This window comes from Chrysemys picta, chromosome 3, assembly GCF_011386835.1.
Source record: "Chrysemys picta bellii isolate R12L10 chromosome 3, ASM1138683v2, whole genome shotgun sequence".
NCBI lineage: Eukaryota > Metazoa > Chordata > Testudines > Emydidae > Chrysemys > Chrysemys picta.
In genome coordinates this window covers 29,113,666-29,134,048 of record NC_088793.1, presented here as the reverse complement: position 1 = coordinate 29,134,048, position 20,383 = coordinate 29,113,666, and the positions used below count along the sequence as shown (strand labels likewise).

At 40.7% G+C, this 20,383-nt stretch overlaps 1 protein-coding gene across 4 annotated transcripts in view; it reads right to left on the bottom strand.

The window, feature by feature from the left end:
* Positions 1-20,383, bottom strand: part of NBAS (NBAS subunit of NRZ tethering complex) — a 383,144-nt gene that overhangs the window by 24,393 nt on the left and 338,368 nt on the right. For 3 of the 4 annotated variants that reach the window (XM_005293091.5, XM_005293092.5, XM_065587675.1), the window contains exon 49: positions 15,612-15,751. The exons of the other annotated variant lie outside the window; for it this stretch is intronic. In XM_005293091.5, the coding sequence (XP_005293148.2) occupies positions 15,612-15,751 (140 nt within the window). The remainder of the gene's footprint in view (positions 1-15,611; positions 15,752-20,383) is intronic. 4 annotated transcript variants of the gene reach the window in all.

Genomic DNA, 20,383 nt, shown 5'->3' with positions numbered 1-20,383 from the left:
GGAAGTGGGATTCTTAACTTGGTATCTTCAGCAAGATTCTGACCTCTTAGTCCCTCTCAGGTGATCAGAGAATCCAGCTCCTGGTTTCTCAATGAAAAACCTTCACCTCAAAATCACTGACAAAAATCAACACCAAGATCCAAATATTTAAACACAAGAGGAACAAATACATAGTTAAAAACAAAGATGCACCCTTTGTGGTTGCAAACCCAATTAATTGTACATGTAAATTGGATAAAGAGGTGAACCATGTACATATGCAACTGGCTATTAATTAATACCCACCATCTAGCTCTCATATATTGGTTTTCACTGGTAGATCTGAAAGCACTTCACAATCAGATACACCTGTTACACATTTAAAATTGGCCTCCAATTATCCTTTTTTTCTGCACAGAATTATGCACCATGGTTATTGTTCCAAAGTCAACATGTGCCATGAGTTATATCTACCAGAGCTATTACCTGTTCTCAGTCTAAGGCAAAAATATGGATAAAGATACCACTGTGTGGGAAGTGTTGAAAAATGCTGACTTTTTAAAATTGCAGCTACTGACATGAAGTACTAATGAATGACAATGCAATTAAGGAGGAGGTTACTAAAAAGCTCACATTCACTTTAGAGTGTTAATGTCGTGTAACTGTGATTTTTGATAACAGGAATAGCGAAATATCACAATTTATGACAATCAGGTCAATGTCTCAGTCAGATTATGCCAAAGACGTCAAGCTCTAATCTATCTATTTTTAGGCACCTAGATAAATGGCCTAAGTTTCGGAGATGTTAAGTACCACACTGAGGTCAATGGGAACTGCCAGCACTCAGCACTTCTGAGGAGCAAAAATTACATTTAGATTGTAAACTCTTTGAAGGAAATAACTGTGCCTGTAAAGTATCTAGCACACACTGGACCCATAAAAGTGATGATAAGAGTCTCCCCCATAGATCTCCTTTGGTGTGAGATCCTCACCCTCCTCTGGCCCCTTTATGTTGGGAGAAAGGAATGGAGGAGTGTAAAGGGGCTCTAAAACCAGTTCTGCATGGGGGGAGGATTCCTTTGATCTAGGAACTGGGGAAGGCAGCTGTAATGTTGTCTTCCGAAGAACCCCTTACTGGCCCAGCCTTAGAAGGCGTGCTGGGGGGTGGGAAGAGTGTGTTGGGGACAGAGCAGTAGCACGTAGTACTACAGAGATTCTGGGCAGTGCTGCAACTCACATGCAGCTGGCGACAGGCTGTCATAACTTAGACAGGCCGCCAGGGGGCACAAAGGTGGCTTAAAACCACCAAAGGCCCCTCTCCCCCTAGACTATAAGTTCTGTGCTACACCTCTTCAAGGCACAGAGCAATATCTCAGCCTTGATCTTGAAGAATCAACATTTGCCAACAGGTATATTTACCACAGTCAAGAGGCAGACTTACCTGTGATGGAGAAAAATATGACCTCCTCATATCAGCAGTGGAAAGCAGGAAAAAGGGTTTATATGTCTTTGAACCTACCTTCCAACTACAAAGGAAGGTTTCAAAATTAATTCAATCTAAAATGGAAAACCACTGTATGATTGACTCATAACCACTGGAATTGGATTAATTATAAATCACGTAACTCATCGGGCACCTACTGACATACATGCTGTTTAAAACAGCAACTGTGAGGTGCCTCGGAAACCTTGCATTGTTAATGTTGCTACTGAGTGGCAATTGGTAAAAAATACAATCATGGACCATAAGCAGTGAATATTGTACAGCTCCAGTTACTACTGAAAGAACCAAACAGCTCATATCAAAAGAATCGGGCAGAAATCAGGGAGGACAACTGTCAATGTCCATTAACCTATGCTTCCCCTTACCTACTCACAATGTCTAGTGAAAGATGAGCAATACTGGCTTCAGGTGAAGAGGCTGTTCTATCCTGATCTGTGTAATCGATAGAGAGATACTAGTAGTAGTTACATTTGAGTGAGAAATGACTAAAAGCCATTATTCTTTATTCTTTCTTGACAACTTAATTAAAGTATTTTAATCAGTCATAGTCTATGAGCACTCACTGCTGCAAGCCTTGCAACAGTCCCTCGTTTCCTCTTCTTCCAACCTCCTGGGTCAAACCTAGGCATAGTAGTTAATATAGAAAACCACGATGCCAGAATGTGCGGTGCAGCTGCTGCATAACCCACAAGAGAGACAGAGAAAGAATGCTGCAGCTCCATCATTGTCACTGGCTAAATTAATAGCTTATGCTGTGGTTCCAGGATTGGACTCCTGGGTCATCTCAGGACCCATATGTAAATCTGTGGTAGAGATCCTCCTCGAATCGAGGGATCAGCAACAACCAGCTTCTGCTGCCTGATCCGTCTCCTGCTTATGATTCTCTCTGTCCCTAATGTTTTTTTAATCTTTATAGGTGTGGTCTCCTTAGTAAATGAAGAAAAACTCAATCTTGTTTCCTTCTTCTAATGGGAAAAAAAAGTCACCCTTCAATGTGTGGAAGAATTTAAAACAAGAAATGAACAGAAACCAGAACTAGGACTGTAAATTTCCCCATGCTATGCTAAGATACATATCTAGTTCTGTGCTAAACTCTTCCCAATATTATAGAACTCATTAGGTTACAGATGTAATAGACCTATAAGGACATATAGACCCATTGTTCTCTCTAGCATATTCTCAAATACTTTGTCCAGTTTTGTATTAAAAGCCTGTTCGGAGTTGGAGGATCACAAAGGCATTGTTCAGTTAGCAAGAATTTGACATTATGAAACAGAATTTATCATTTGACTTTTCATCTTCTCTCTGCTGCATGATGTATAAGTATAATCAGTTTCAAATTCAAATAGGAAAAAATATGTGTGTGTGTGTCTCTCTCTCTTTTTTTTTAACGTAAAAGAGGTTAACATTTCATTGCTTGGGCCCTGGATGTGACACTTCTTTGCACAGCATCATCAGTTTTTTCTATGATGACGGTGTTAATCAGATATACCTTCCCAGGTGTTTGATTTTCAAGTGATGGATTGTAATTGGGGATGGATGACCTACTTTGTTAAAAAATAAAATGTGATCTAATCTTCTGATCGCTCAAACCATATCTTTTTGCAAATTCCAAAAAGTTTTGTTCACTTTGGTATGGATTAAAAAAAGACTGAATGCCTTGACTGAAAGAAGTGCCAAAATATCACCAAAAATAACTCCTATTATATAGCCAACCCTGCAAAAAAACTCATGAAGCTTCTTAAAATTTTCTCCAGAGAGCAAGATGCCTGGATAAATTAAAAAAAATAATGTTTTGTTTTGCAATGCAGCCGGTAGCAGCAATATGCATGTACAGTCAAATCTACTAAATAAATATTTAACATGTCATATAGGATCACATCTACTAAATAATTATTTAACATGTCACATAAGGATGTAAAGAGAAAGGAAACATTTAATTTGCCTGTTTAAGAAAATGAGGAACAAAAAACTGCCATTGTAATCTTTCCAAACACAAGTGTACAAACATGAGTCAGGTCCTCACAAAACATGAAATTGGCTTAATCATGATATTTAAAAAAATAAATAAGTGGTGAGTTTCTTTTATTTGTCTACTGGTTTCGGAGTCTTTAGGGCATACTCGGGTCACATTTTCAAGGTTTCCTACTGAATTAGAAGGGCTAGAAAGATGCTGCTTTTAAAATGAAAACTGTGATTTTCATGTATTCAGATGACTCCAACAGCTGGGGCTTAGAGAAAAACACCACATATCACAGTTTGTGATAAAATCCTGAGATTTGGTAACACAGTATTGTCCCTGTAATAAAGGAGTGGGGGTAAAACTGAACAAGAAATAAAATAAAACACAGTGACAAAATCCTGCTGGAGAGCGCTAAGTAATTGCAAAGAAAAAGTTGCTGAATAGTGAACTGTAACTGGGAGATCTGAATGTGACACAGTATACAAGAGACAGGAGCTACACGTAGGCAGCCTGAACCAAATGTTCGGGAGTTCCAGAATAGGCAAACTGCGCGACAAGGAGTGTTTGCTAGATTTGAGTGATCAGTTTTCCTTTTTGACCCAGTCAAAAATTTGTTTTTACTAATTTCACCATTTGAAAGGAACTATTAACAGCTCCGTCCAAAAGGAGTGAAGCAGATACTCACTGCCTGTGGAATTACCAGCGTAGCTTAGATTTTCTAGAAGTAACATTTCAGGAACAAATGTGATACAAAGCTGGATTGCAGGATTAACTGGTTTTTGAGTATGAAAAGAGGCAGAGAAATGAAGTCCCAATGGTTGTAAGGAAAAGAAGACAGACCAGAATAAAGCAGGAAATGCCTGCAGCCTTTCCAGAGATGCTTTGAGAGGAACTCTGAGCACTGCTGTCAGTGACCACTTGGGGAGAGATGAGAGAAAGTGCAGACTGACAGGTCTGAAGGAAGCAGAGATGATGATATATTTTCTGATCATCTGTGAACCTAGAGCACACAAAAGCCAGTTACCTATCTTTCATAACTGTTGTTCTTCGAGATGTGTTGCTCGTGTCCATTCCATGTTAGGTGTGTGTGCGCCCATGTGCATGGCTGCCAGAGATTTTTCCCTTAGTGGTATCCGTAGAGCTGGCTCTGGCGCCCCTTGGAGCCTCGGGCTCATGTGCTGGTATATGAGCCGCCGCCGGCCCTGCAGCCTCTCAGTTCCTGCTTGCTGATGATTCTGACAGTGGGGAAGGAGTGTGGATCATGGAATGGACATGAGCAACACATCTCAAAGAACAACTGTTACGAAAGATAGGTAACCATTTTTAATTCTTCGAATGCTTGCTCATGTCAATTTCATGTTAGGTGATTCACAAGCAGTATCCCTGGAGGTGGGTTCAGAGTTCACCATCATGCTGCTTGCAACACTGCTCTGCTGAAGCTGGCATCATCCCAGGCCTGCTGGGTGATGGCGCAGTGGGATGCAAAGATATGAACCACAGACCAGGTGGTGGCTCTACAGATATCCTGGATTGGTACCTGCATGAGGAAGGCTGCTGACAATACTTGCGCTCTGGTGGAATGGGCAGTCGTGATGGCTGGAAGCAACACCCCTGCTTGTTCATAGCAGAATCTGATACCGGCAGTTATCCATGAGGAGATTCTCCAAGCGGACACAGGCAGACCTTTCATCCTGTCCGCCACTGTGACAAAGAGCTGCTTTGACTTATGGAAGAGTCTGGTTCTCTCGATGTAGAAGACTAAGGCCCGCCTAACATCCAAAGAGTGTGACCAACACTCCTTGTTCATCTTGTGAGGCTTCGGAAAAAAAACTGGCAGGAAGATGTCATTATTATTGTGGAACTGTGACACCACCTTAGATAAGAAGGCTGAGTGGGGCACAGCTGGACTTTGTTTTTGCAGAACACCATATAAGGGGGTTCAGATGTCAATGCTCTAATCTTGGAGACCTATGGGTCAAAGTGATAGCCGGGAAGGAAACCTTCCACAAGAGGAGCAGCAGAGAACACTAAGCCAGCAGCTTGAAAGGAGGACTTGTGAGGCTCGATAGCACCAGGTTTAGGTCCCAATGAGGAACGAGATCATGAACCTGTGGGTATAGCCTCTCCAGACCTTTCAGGGACTTGATTGTCGTCATGTCGTGAGCAAAGACTGATCTGCCGTGGACCAGAGGGTGAAAGGCTCCAATGCGTCAATGTTACTCATGGGAGCAGAGCTACAAATGGGACCCCTTCCAAAACAGCTTGTGGTTCTGTCCACCAAGCCAGAGATCACAGGATGTTTGATGGAACTGCGACCACTAAGTCCAACTCATGTCTCCTAGGAGAGAAGACCAACGCCAGCCATGTCTGTAGAGGTCTGAGCTGTAGCCGCGTGTGTCAAACTGCATAGGTACACGTTGCCATGTGACCCAGCAGCTTGAGGCATACCTGGGCAGTCATGCGTGGGTGGGCTCTAACTTGCTTGATGAGATCCAACATAGCCCAAAATCGGGGCTCTGGCAGGTAGGATGTGGCGTGGGTGGAATCAAGTACTGCTCTTATAAACTCTATTCTTTCAACTGTGGTAAGAGTTGATTTTTGTTTATTAATAAGCAGGCCTAGATCCTGACGTGTCTTCCACCAAAGAAAGGCTGTGCTGCTGGGCCTGTGACCTGCCTCTGACAAGCCAGTCATCAAGGTAGAAATAGATTTGAACACATCTGCATCTCAGGTAAGCGGTCACCACCACCATGCACTTCATGAAGACCCTCAAAGCAGATGATAGGATGAAGGACAGTGACGTGAATTGGTAGTGGCACTGCCCCACAACAAAATGGAGGAATCTCCTGTGGCCATAGAAGACCATTATCTCTGAAAACTTGTGGCGATGGGGGAGGTCCCGGACGATTGGAAAAAGGCAAATATAGTGCCCATTTTTAAAAAAGGGAAGAAGGAGAATCCAGGGAACTACAGACCGGTCAGCCTCACCTCAGTCCCCAGAAAAATCATGGAGCAGGTCCTCAACGAATCCACTTGGAGGAGAGGAAGGTGATCAGGAAGAGTCAACATGGATTCACCAAAGGCAAGTCATGCCTGACTTACCTGGGATTGCCTACTATGATGAGATAACTGGCTCTGTGGAAATGGGGAAAGTGGTCGACGTGATAAACCTTGACTTTAGCAAAGCTTTTGATACAGACTCCCACAGTATTCTTGTCAGCAAGTTTAAAAAGTATTAATTGGATGAAGGGACTATAAGAAGGATAGAAAGCTGGCTACATCATCGGGTTCAAAGGGTAGTGATCAACGGCTTGATATCTACTTGGCAGCCAGTATGAAGCGGAGTGCCCCAGGGGTCAGTTCTGGGGCCGGTTTTGTTCAACATCTTCATTAATGATCTGGATGATGGCATGGATTGCACTCTCAGCATGTTCACAGATGACATGAAGCTGGGGGGGAGAGGTAGATATGCTGGAGGGCAGGGATATGGTCCAGAGTGACCTAGACAAATTGGAGGATTGGGCCAAAAGAAATCTGATGAGGTTCAACAAGGACAAGTGCAGAGTCCTGCACTTTGGATGGAAGAATCCCATGCACTGCTACAGGCTGGGGATCGACTGGCTAAGTGGCAGTTCTGCAGAAAAGGACATGGAGATTACAGTGGATGAGAAGATGGATATAAGTCAATAATATAACCTTGTTGCCAAGAAGGCTAATGGCATATTGAGCTGAATTAGTAGGAGCATTGCCAGCAGATCGAGAGAAGTGATTATTCCCCTCTATTTGGCACTGGTGAGGCCACATCTGGAGTATTGTGTCCAGTTTTGGGCCCTCCACTTCAGAAAGGATGTGGACAAATTGGAGAGAGTCCAGCGGAGGACAATGAAAATGATTAGGGGGTTGGGGTATTTGACTTATGAAGAGAGGCTGAGGGAACTGGGCTTATTTAGTCTGCAGAAGAGAAGAGTGAGGGGGTATTTGATGGCATCCTTCAGCTACTTGAAGCGGGGTTCCAAAGAGGATGGAGCTAGGCTGTTCTCAGTGGTGGCAGATGACAGAACAAGAAACAACGGTCTCAAGTTGCAGTGGGGGTGAAATAGTGAAAACTATTTCACTAGGAGGGTGGTGAAGCACTGGAATGGTTTACCTAGGGAGGTGGTGGAATCTCCATCCTTAGAGGTTTTTAAGGCCCAGCTTGACAAAGCCCTGGCTGGGATGATTTAGTTGGGGTTGGTCCTGCTTTGAGCAGGGGGTTGGACTAGATGATCTCCTGAGGTCTCTTCCAACTCTAATCTTCTACGATTATAAGACAGAAATATGGAATTAGGTGTCCTTTAAGTCAAGGGTGGCATACCAGTCTCCTGGATCCAGAGAGGAGATGATTGAGGCCTGGGAGACCATGTAGAACTTCAACTTCTTGAGATATTTGTTGAGGCAACATAGGTCTAGCATGCGTCTGGGGTCCCCCTTGGCCTTCGGGATTACCAGAAGTAAAACCCTTTCCCCCCCGTCACAACTTGAGGAATCTCCTCCATGGACCCCAGACATAGGAGGGATTCCACCTCCTGGACAAGAAGATGCTTGTGAAAAGGGTCCCTAAAGAGAGACGGGGAAGGGGGATAGTAGGGAGAGATGGATAAAAACTGCAGGGTCTAGCCAAGTGCTATGGTATTGAGCACCCAGCAGTCCAAGGTGAGCTTGGCCCATGCAGCAAGGAAGGGAAATAGATTGTTCAAAAAAAAAATGGGGGGATGGATTCTGGGGCAAGACTGGAACTCTGTCCTCGGGCACACCCTCAAAATGCCTGCCGATGGCCACCTGAGTGACGTGCAGTGCCCAACTGGGCAGCTGAGGGGGACAGAGTGGATTGCTGGGGTTTAAAGCCCGTCTTTTTTTCTTGTAAGAGCTCTGCCATTGCGGACCTGAGAATCTGGGCAGAGATGACGGCCAGAAGTGTTTCCTCGAGGCCTCCGGCATGTACAGGCCCAAGAGGCAAAGCGTGGCACAAGAATCTTGCAGGCTGTGCAGCCTGGCATCCATCTGCTCCGAAAATAGAGCAGTGCCCTCAAAGGGGAGGTCCTGAATGGACTGCTGTACCTCTTGAGACAGCCCCAAAGATTGCAGCCATGAACCCTGCAGCATGGATACAACAGAGGCCATAGACCTGGCCACCAAATTAGTCACATCCAATGCAGTTTGGAGAGAAGCTCTTGCCACTGTCTTGCCTTCCTCATAGATGGACAGAAACTCTTGTCTGAACTCCTGTTGCAGGGGGTCCTTGAATTTGGCCATGGAGTCCCAGATGTTATAATTATCACCCCCCAGCAACACTCATGGAGACTGGCCGTGCAATAAATTTTTCTTCCAAACAAGTCGAGTTTCCTTGTGTCCTTATTTTTAGGTGTGGCGTTTGCCTGGCCCTGCCTATCTTGCTCATTGGCAGAATTCAACACAAGAGACCTGGGGGGTGGGTGGGAATACAACTACCTTGGTACCTGCATTGGAACTTCAATCTGGTTCCTGTGCCGAGGCAGGAGGCATCGCAGTCCACTTTACCGATGTGGCTGTGGATGACTGCTAGGAGTATGGTCCTGGCATTGTAGGGAGCCAATGGTGCCCTCGGCTCCAAACGGCACACAGTTTGAATCCCGGGGACCGGAGCATGCCCTGTCCTAGGGATGAAGTCCCTAAGGGGACCACTGACTATTCTAACTTAAATACTCATCTAACTAACTCTACTTAAGATAAGTATATACAACTATATACAAAAACTATGAAAGGGAAACCACGGAGAGCACTTTGGAGAGGGCGCAGGGCCAGTGGAGTCTCATATCCTGGTGAATGAGTGCAGGGCTCTAGGGGGCACCAGAGCTGGCTCTACAGATACCACTAGGGGAAAAAATCTCTCTCAGCCGTGCACATGGGCATGCACACACCTGAAATGGAATCGACATGAGCAAGTATTCGAGAAGAACTCCACTTGCCAGCTGGCTCATTTGCCACATGAAGAATTTCAGAGGATTTACAAAATAAAATAATAATTCATGTACTCCTTTGAAAATTTAAGGCTCTGCAACAGATTGCCATAAAAAGGAGTAAAAAATATCTCAGAGTCTTTATCATTAATACTTTCTGAAGAGAATCCTGCCTCGCATTACAGCTTTCAACAGAAAGTCAATGCTAAATGCTTTTAAAAGGACATTTACTACTGTTTTGGATTATTTGGGGAAAGATTGTGAAATGCTCAGGGAGAGACTGTGAAATGCCCAGGGAGATTAGAGAGTCTATTAAAATAAAAAACTCAATAATAATGGGGGATTTCAACTATCCCCATATTGACTGGGTACATATCACCTCAGGAAGGGATGCAGAGATAAAGTTTCTTGACACCTTAAATGACTGCTTCTTGGAGCAGCTAGTCCTGGAACCCACAAGAGGAGAGGCAATTCTTGATTTAGTCCTAAGTGGAGCACAGGATCAGGTCCAAGAGATGGATATAGCTGGACTGCTGGGTAATAGTGACCATAACATAATTAAATCTAACATCCCTGTGGTGGAGAAAACACCACAGTGTCCCAACACTGTAGCATTTAATTTCAGAAAGGGGAACTACACAAAAATTAGCAGGTTAGTTAAGCAGAAATTAAAAGGTACAGCACCAAAAGCAAAATCCTTGCAAGCCGCATGGAAATTTTTTAAAGACACCATAATAGAGGCTCAACTTAAATGTACACCCCAAATTAAAAAACATAGTAAGAGAACCAAAAAAGATCCACCTGGCTAAACAACAAAGTAAAAGAAGCAGTGAGAGGCAAAAAGGCATCCTTTAAAAAGTGGAAGTTATATCCTAGTGAGGAAAATAGAAAGGAGCATAAACTCTAACAAATGAAGTGTAAAAATATAATTAAGAAGGCCAAAACAGAATTTGAAGAACAGCTAGCCAAATACTCAAAAAGTAACAGCAAAAACATAAGTACATCAGAAGCAGGAAGCCTGCTAACAACCAGTGGGGCCACTGGACGATCGAGATGCTAAAGGAGCACTCAAGGATGATAAGGCCATTGCAGAGAAACTAAATGAATTCTTTGTATCGGTCTTCATGGCTGGGGATGTGAAGGAGATTCCCAAACCTGAGCCATATTCTTTTTTAGTTGACAAATCTGAGGAACTGTCCCAGATTGAGGTGCCATTAGAGGAGGTTTGGGAACAAATTGATAGGCTGGTAAGACTGACTTCAAGTACCGGGAAAACTGGTTCAAACTATAGAACTAAGAACAAAATTTTTAGACATATAGATGAACATAATTCGTTGGCGAATAGTCAACACCGTTTTTGTAAAGGGAAATCATGCTTCACCAATCTACTAGAATTATTTCAGGGGGTTAACAAGCATGTGGACAAGGGGGATCCAGTGGGTATAGTATGTTTAGATTTTCAGAAAGCCTTTGACAAGGTCCCTCACCAAAGGCTCTTACGCAAAGTAAGCAGTCATGGGATAAGAGGGAAGGTTCTCTTATGGATTGGTAATTGGTTAAAAGATAGGAAACAAGAGTAGGAATAAATGGTTAGTTTTCAGAATGGAAAGAAGTAAATAGTGGTGTCCCCTAGGGGTCTGTACGGGGCCCAGTCCTATTCAAGATATTCATAAATGATCTGGAAAAATAGGTAAACAGTGAGTTGGCAAAATTTGCAGATGAAACAAAACTACTCAAGATAGGTAAGTCCCAGGCAGCCTGCGAAGAACTACAAAAGGATCTCTCAAAACTGGGTGACTGGGCAACAAAATGGCAGATACAATTCAATGTTGATAAATGTAAAGCAATGCACATTGGAAAACATAATCCCAACTATACATATAGAACAATGGGGTCTAAATTAGCTGTTACCACTCAAGAAAGAGATCTTGGAGTCATTGTGGATAATTCTCTGAAAACATTCACTCAATGTGCAGCGGCAATCAAAAAATCAAACAGAATGTTGGGAATCATTAAGAAAGGGATAGATAATAAGACAGAAAATATCATATTGCCGCTATATAAATCCATGGTTCGCCCACATCTGCATGCAGTAGTCAAGATATATTAGCCTTGGAAAAGGTTTAAAGAAGGGCAACAAAAATGATTAGGGGTATGGAACGGCTACCGTATTAGGAGAATCTAATAAGACGGGGACTTTTCAGCTTGGAAAAGAGATGACTAAGGAGGGATATGACAGAGGTCTACAAAATCATGACTGTTGTGGAGAAAGTAAATAAGGAAGCGTTATTTACTCCTTCTCATAACATAAGAACTCAGGGCCAGCAAATGAAATTAATAGGCAGCAGGTTTAAAAACAAAAACAAAAGGAAGTATTTTTTCAGACAATACACAGTCAACCCGTGGAACTCCAGAGGATGTTGTGAATGCCAAGACTATAACGGGGTTCAAAAAAGAACTAGATAAATTCATGGAGGATAGGTCCAACAATGGCTATTACCCAGGATGGGCAGGGATGGTGTGTTTGCCAGAAGCTGGGATTGGGTGACGGGATGGATCACTTGATGATTCCTGTTCTGTTCATTCCCTCTGGGGTACCTGGCTTTAGCCACTGACGGAAAAGAGGATCCTGGGCTAGATGGAACTTTGGTCTGACCCAGTATGGCTGTTCTTATATTCTTAATGGGAGGTGCTTTAATTCAGGAGAGTTATTAATGTGATTTTTAAAAAAATAATCTGTATTATTTAAATGTAATTTTAAATAAAATTTAATGAGAAAATGACAATTTGCTGAGTGTAAAATGACAAAAACCAGGACTAGTGAGTTCATCCTTAAGTATCAAACATATTCATCCTGTGAAAAAAAATAAAGAGAGTACGTTCTTTTCATATGTTTAATGGACTAAAGGTAGAGATATAATAATTATGATTTGTTTTTGATTTTTAGGAGACAAAAACTCTTTAGGGTAACAAGTCTAGCAATTTTTGTTATTTTTCTTTAAAAGAACTTGTTTCATAAAAGAAATAGTTATTTCGGACTTATATTTGACCATAACTGGGGAATCATTTAAAAAAATCTAATCATAGGATAAACCCTGAAGTTCATAACAGAAAATCTGTGATGCACAGGAGGGGTTTTAATTTACTGGTCAGCTGGCTAACGATCACTCATATGTCACAAGTGTCCTGGTAACTAGCCTGCAGAAATTTTGGAAAGGTTTGTAACTATCTATCTTAGAAGACTGCACAGTGCTTGTTGGCAGCTCTTTCTATGCTTGTAGGTGACGGTTGGAAAACTGCATACAGCTGTATATTTCTGTTCATAGTGTGGTATTCACGGACAATTGATTTCTGTCGCCAGTGCAATTGCAATTTCTGCTTTTGCTCTCTTCTGTTACATTCCATCCCTAATAATATATAAAGTCAACTCAAACTCTCTTTGAAGTCAATGGGAACTGCAGGAGTTTGGCACCTCTGAAAATCAGGCTATAGGACTCTGAATCAACTGGTATTCAAAAAAAGACCTCAATGGGAGCTGAAGTAGGCCTTTGGAAAAAGTTTCCAATTTTCTATTACAAACCCTGGGCAGGCTCATTCCTAGCATGAATACATAAACTTCAATCATTCTGACATTTCCATTCATTCAAATTAAATGTGAGGCTGATAGTTAATTCAGCCTGCCCCCTTCCCCATTCTTTCACAATGCTGCTGATTTCTTTGTCAAAATACCAGTTATCAGTTGTTTTCAAGTCCTAACTTATTTAGACTTAAAAGATCTGCATAATTCATGCAGGTCTCTATTCTTCAGGCCCTAACTGGGACTAAGACAAACCTCCAAACCACTGGGGTTTGGTTGATCACTAGTTGGGAAGAGAATACAATTTAACCCGCATTTTGTTTTTCCTCCTCTCTTTTTCTGGGCCAATCTGCATTATTAAAGAGAGGAATGAGTATAACAAACATGGAGCAAATTTTGCTGCTGTACTGAATCAAGTTATTAATAGGTTGGAAATAAGATCGAGAAGTTGCTCGTCAAGAATAGAGGATAAAATGAATAGAACACACACTATGAATGAACTAAGGGTCCTGACACTTTTCGCCTCTGCTGTGCATTGTGAAGCAAAACAACAGGAAAAAGCACTGGCTGGTAATGTGGAATATTTCTCCGTCCCTGTAGTCATCTTTAGCATCTCTGTCAAATCAGGGGAGGGTCACTTCCCTCTATAGCAAGGTCTAAATTATGAATAAAGATGAAAGATTCAATAATGCTGTTTCCTTGTGGAAGTGTCATGCAGAGACCAGGTGCTGGCCTGGAACCAATCTCAATATGGCTGCTGAGCTAGCTGTGTTGCCACTGATCCTGAGATCAGAAGACCAAAGAGGTGCATAGGGAGTCCTTTCCCAAAATTGGCTTGGGGAATGTGTGTATTTCAGCAGGGCTTTTCTGCAAACCACTGACCTCCAAAGTGATTTGTTTTTGAAAAGCCTTATAACAATGAACAATTATTTGGAGATGTCATTTTAGGAGATATAAATACACACACCCTTTTGCTGGAGAAAGAAGTGCTTGAGAAGAATCCCAAGGTCTAAGTCTAATCCTCCTTCATAAAGAAAGAATAGCTAATAGTAACAATAACATCTGTTTCACTATAATGGACTGAAATTTCAATTAGATTGTCAATGTTATAAAATTATATGAAAATGATGACAATAAAATCACTATTTAGTTGGCAGGTTTATTGTTCACAAAGGCTATAAACATAAAATTTAGTAGAATTCTACTCCTTGGGGAAAAAAATCATGTTGTGAAAGTCCATAACTTTAATCTTTGTTCCAAAGTTGTTCCAAAGTTGTGGTGTTTTCTACATTGTATTTTGATCCATTTCGACTGCATTAAAGGTTTGTAAAACGAAAATATGTAGGGAAATGACAATGTGAATATAGGACAAGTCAGACAGCGAACACCCTATAATGTTTTACTGTCTGAGAAATGCTTTCTTTGTTCATGAAAAGGCAGTAAAGAATGAGTTCAGTTCTTAGTCCACAAATCCCAAACACACTGATAAAGGCTTCAAGCTGAATAATCACTGCAGTTTGGTCCCTAACATACCAGTACCTTAAATGCACACAAAAGTATTAGTTTTCGGGAAAATAAAAATATACCTTAATTTTTCAAACAAGCCTTTTTGGAAGTCTTCTCTATATTCAAACAGAATGTGATCAATGGGGCCTGAAACTCAAAGTTAAGTGGAAGTTAGTAACCAGCCTTTCTCACCTAACTGCTGACAGATGAAAGATGGTACTCTGTGCTGGCTAGCCCATAAAAAGTTAATTTTATTGCTCTCCTGGAAGGATGAATAGAAGGATGGATTACTGCTGACAGCATAATGTAGAGACAAAGAGACTCTTTAAATCTTAGAAGCCATGATCAAAGTATTGAACAAATGGAATGTATAGAAGCACTACAGGTAGACAGGAAGACAAAAGACTGATACAAAAATATTGGCAAATTATAGCCTGCCATATAAATGGCTTTGGACTGTGCACAATGCCACAAAAATAATCTTGTGTTTATTTTCTGGACATCAGTGGCTCTAAAATACATTCCTCCTTTCCCTGTAGTTTACTCTGGTATCGGACAACTTGGTAGCAGGTGTAGAAGAGAAACGTACCATTGCCTGGTCACCTACAAAAGTCTGGAATGTTCCCTCCACTCTTGGCCCTTCCCTGCAATGTGTCTCTGCAGTCGTTGCCCAAAAGAGCAGCTTCAGAAAGAGTTTTGAGGGAGCCAGAACTGGAGTGAAAATCTTCAATCACATACTCCCTCCCCTCCTCTCTGCAGGTTTTCCACTGGGTGCTGATAGCTAGGCTTTGATTTGCAAATTAAGCAAGTGTTTATAAAGTCTTTATTTGGACTAGGCAGTTTGAAGTTTAATAAGAAACATGGAGATCAGCAAAATTAAATGTGTGCCTCCTCGAAGATGCTTTTCAGAAGAAACTTCTTGTCCTACATATGCAATTGCCTTCTGTGTGCCTTCCAAAAGGGCATATTTAAGATGGTTATACTTCTTTATGTAACAGTTTGTTTGAATTCACTGACCGGAGGCTGTATGAAAGGTTCAGTAATTTCAAAATCAAAGTAGGAGAGAGCATACTGTACTGCCAGGTTTCTCTTTGAAGGAATACTTACATGCTTACATTTTTCATAGGTGGCCAAGCTTGCAGGAGTAAAACTAAGTGCTGAAACTCAGACTGACTGTTACTAGCGTGCAGGAGTTCCAGGAAGAGAGAATATCTTTTTTCTTCATTTTCAATATCAATGATCTCTACCTGCAAGAAAAATAAAGCCATATAAGAACAGGATCTAAATCAGCTAACTCCGCCATACCTATGTAACAATAAATATGATGTGTTTGATCTGTAAAGGACATCACTACTGTAAAACAAGGCAGAAACACAGCCCAAGCAATTTTCTCTTAATCTTCAGTTATATGCATTTGAAACTAGGAAGCACATAGATGATGGGAAATTACTTAGAATGAGGTTCCTAAATTAACATGAAACCCACACAAGTAGATCAATGGATTAGTTCAAGTGATCCCTCCACCTCCAATTTTTTACATCATCAGTTAAAAATTCCCTAGCCCTTTAAAAAAAAAGTTCCTCTGATATTTTCCCAACATATATTACTGTGTAAAATTACTTTATTTAAAAAATGACCCTCTCACCCCCACACAAACACACAGAGTAAAAACTACCACTGTTCTATCTAAATTGGCATCTAATCTTCATTCGCTGGAGAAGGAAATTTGGATGCTGATTTTTAACTCACATTTGCCACACAGAACAGCTGTCGACTAGCACATATTTCTCTCCATATGTACTATAAATTAAAAAAAAAAATCCTCTCCATCTCTGTACACCATGCATCTTTACTCAGAAAACAAGGCTTCTTCTAGAATGTACTTAGTTTCCCCCGAGGCTTTCAATTGAGGACAGGTTCTATTAAATATAATTACTTTCTGCAGCTCTCATGGTAAAAGTGCAAGGTAAAAAGGTCTGGCTATTAAATGGAGGCTGCTATTAAATGAGAAGAAGATGCTTTTTAAAAGTTTGGCTATCACACAAACAGGACTTCTCAAATGATGTATCTAATTACTGTCAACCTGTTAAATTTTTGCCAGTTTAAAAAATAATTTGTTCCCTAGCACTGAGATAGCTTTAATATATAAATACAAATTCTTCCTCTCTAACATTAGAACATTTTTGTATTGAAAAATATTTTCCCCAAAACCTGGAAAAGTTCTAAATCATCAAATATTACCCTCAGCTCAGTTACGATACACAACATTAAAAGTTATATTTTTTCAGTGCAAAAGTGGTTCTAAAACATCAATTGGACCAAAAAGATTTTCTCATTTCTACAGCAACTTTAAAAGACTAAAATTCACGTTCCCATAGTTTGAGTGACTCAAACTAGGGCAATATTTTCAAAAGAGGTTGGAAAATACAGATTGCCTATTAATTTGTTGAAATGCCTACACAAATTTGTGGCTTTAATATATTCAATGTTGACAGTTTGCTTCCAGCCCCAGGGTGCATCTGAAAATGTCTCATAAATAAAAATAATATCTGAAGAAGTATTATTTGAAAATACTGGATATTTAAAATATTTAGTACAGGTAATCGGCCATATTAAATAATATAAACATGCCTACTATCTGCCTAGAAATGTTAGTCTAAGATTTCAAGTTCACTACTTATATGGTACCATAATATGAATGTCACCGCCATTTATTAGAGAAACAGGTGGGTTTTCAAGAAAAGAAATAGAGATAGGGAAATTTTTCACCCAAAACTTTTTTTTTGTTGCCTGAAAAAGTAGATTTTGGTTGAGAAACATTTTGACATTTTGCAAATTTATGTCGATTTCGGCAAATTGTTTTGGTTGAAATGATAAATAGAAAAATATTTAGGAAACATCAAAATGGTTCATTTTGATAATGTCAACACAAAAGTTTTCAACATTTTTGGCCAGATTTGCAAGGGGATTTGGGTGCCAGTGAAGCGGTGGTGCCCCTCACTTACATTGAATAGCCCAGTGTTTAGGGCACCCACCCTGGATGTGGGAGACCCAAGTTCAAATTCCCCGTCTGGAGCAGGGATTTGACCCTGACTCCTGCTGCATGCCCTAACCACTAGTCTATAGAGTCACACATTCTGTCCCTTTGGCCCAATAACTAGTCAAGTATTTAATATAAAGTGGAATAGCTTCAACTGGAGAAACAGAGAGCCTCACCCCCCCAATAAAACCAATAACCCCAGGATTAGGGCATTTACCTGGGGGTTCTCTAATCCAGAGTGGGGATTTAAATTAAATTTAAATTAATGGAGATATCCTATCTCCTAGAACTGGAAGGGACCTTGAAAGGTCATCGAGTCCAGCCCCCTGCCTTCACTAGCAGGACCAAATACCCATTTTGCCCCAGATTCCTAAGTGGCCCCCTCAAGGATTGAACTAACAACTCTGGGTTTAGCAGGCCAATGCTCAAACTACTGAGCTATCCCTCCCCCGCCCACAGAGTCTCCAACATCCCAGGTAAGCACCCTAAGCACTGGGCTATTGGGTATCAGGAAGCAGAGCAGAGTAGTACAAACTCCATTATTTTGTGACTCTAGCCCTTTATTTCCTTTATTTTTACTAAAACAGAAGGTTAACAGTGGCCGAAATCAAAACAAAACATTTCATTTTGGGTTGAACAGTTGGAATGAAATGAATTTTTTCAGATTTGTTCGATGCACCAAAAAAATTGTAGTTTTGGTTTGACCCGAGATGATTTTTTTAAAACTGTCAGTAAACAACAACAAAATCAGTTATTCACACAGCTCTCAGAGGAAATGAAAGGATATATTTGTAGATGTCTGAGGAGCCAGAAGAGAGTGATTAACGGTAAAAGCAATGAACAACATGGTAGAGGAATGGGAAAGAAAGGTGGCGTAGTGTGAAGGTAAGAGGCAGAGGAAAGGCATGCTTACCTCTGTTGAATTACTAGTTTTGTCAAGACTCACTGAATAAAAAAATATTTTTTCCAAATCAAAGACCCCCTCTCCCCCCACACACAATTTTGACTTCTTCAATCTATCATATGCTTCTTCCTCTTCCAATCATCTCCTATTGCTAGTGCATTGTTACAGGATGGTAGTTTGAAATAAAGCTCAATCCTAAGTATAATGAAAAAGCAAAATTGCATTACGATGGCTGTAATCACCACTATGTCTACTTTCACCTTCCTTGCTTTTTTTATTTGAAGTAAGGTCTTCAAAGGTGGGATGAGATCTTGACATGAACTTTTCTCCTGTACACAAGATTCAATGGCAGAACCTAGACATGTCACTAGACATCACATTGCATTGATTATGCTCAGTTCATGTTTTTAAGCTTTTCTGTGCAACAGTAAGGGCTAAAAATTCACTTAAAAAAAAAAAAAGCTGATGGTCTCATGTAATCACATGACTCTAGAGGTTTAGGGCCTATAGTGCTTATGCCATAATCCACCCAGGATGGCCACATATATATGCCATGTTATGCACATTTCTTAAAAGTATTCCTGGATGACTACAATATTAAAAATGCATTAAGCCTCAATCCTGCAAAGATTTAGGTACATGCTTCACATTACACTCTATGAGAAGTCCCACTGATTTTAGTGAGACTATTCAGAGTGTAAATTTTCACATTCTGTGGAGCACCTGACAGTTTAATGTGTGTATAACTTTTGTGGCATCAAGTCGTGAAAAATCTGCAGATAATATAGCCCACTGTATTGTAAGAAGATAAATCTTTCCTAGCAGCAGAAAAAAGAAAAAGCCTACAAAAGAAGTGGGCATTGTAATAAATAAATAAATAAATAAATAAATAAATAAATAAATAAAGACAGGTGTGGAAAGACTGATTTTTTAAAATGTTTTCCTGACACTACACAGCACAAAAATAAATGGTAAAACATACCTACTAAGGGAAGAAGTTACTACACATAAATACTAATACACACAAAAAAGGATACATAAAGACAAATAAGTTGAAGGTAAAACCTTGAGATCCCTTCTCAGTTACACAGTGACAAGTTTTTCTGCCACACTCTTTAAAACTCCTTGCTCAAGAGGCTTCTGAAACCACAACCACCTCCAAACTAAACCAAACCACAATCTATTCACAGTGACATCTAATATTACAAGGTAAGAAAAAGGTAGTGTGCCAAGGTATCAAATGATAGTGTACCCACAGCATTTCTGAGTGCAGTCTACCATAGAGATAAGTGTCCTTCTCTCAATGCCACAAAATAATGCAGCAAACTTAAGCTGTAGTTGTAATAACAGACAAACATTTCCATGAACATTTGTTTCATGGCAGATGCTTTATTATCCTCAGAAGTGATATTTTAGTTTTTGATAAACATGAGAGATCCAGCTCGGATGGCTAACTTCCTCATTAACATGATCATTTTTTAAGCAACAAAAAAACAATTTTGTGTTCAAGTTTTTCTCCTACCTATACAAATATTAAACACAATGGGTGCAAGTTGGCTTGTGAAAGGAATTAAAAAGTGGTATTCATGAAAATTTATGGGATGATCAATAGGAACAAACTTTTTCACTAGGAGGGTGGTGAGGCACTGGAATGGGTTACCTAGGGAGGTGGTGGAATCTCCTTCCTTAGAGGTTTTTAAGGCCCAGCTTGACAAAGCCCTGGCTGGGATGATTTAGTTGGTGTTGGACTAGAGGACCTCCTGAAGTCCCTTCTAACCCTAATCTTCTATGATTCTATGAATGAATGTGGGAGAATGGCAGAGAAGGGATTTGAACCTGGTCTCCCGCATCCCAAGTGAGTACCCTGACCGTCCAGCTATTTGTCTATTTTTTCCCTCCCCTCTGACCCCTGGAAAAACCCTTCAGAAAGGTAGG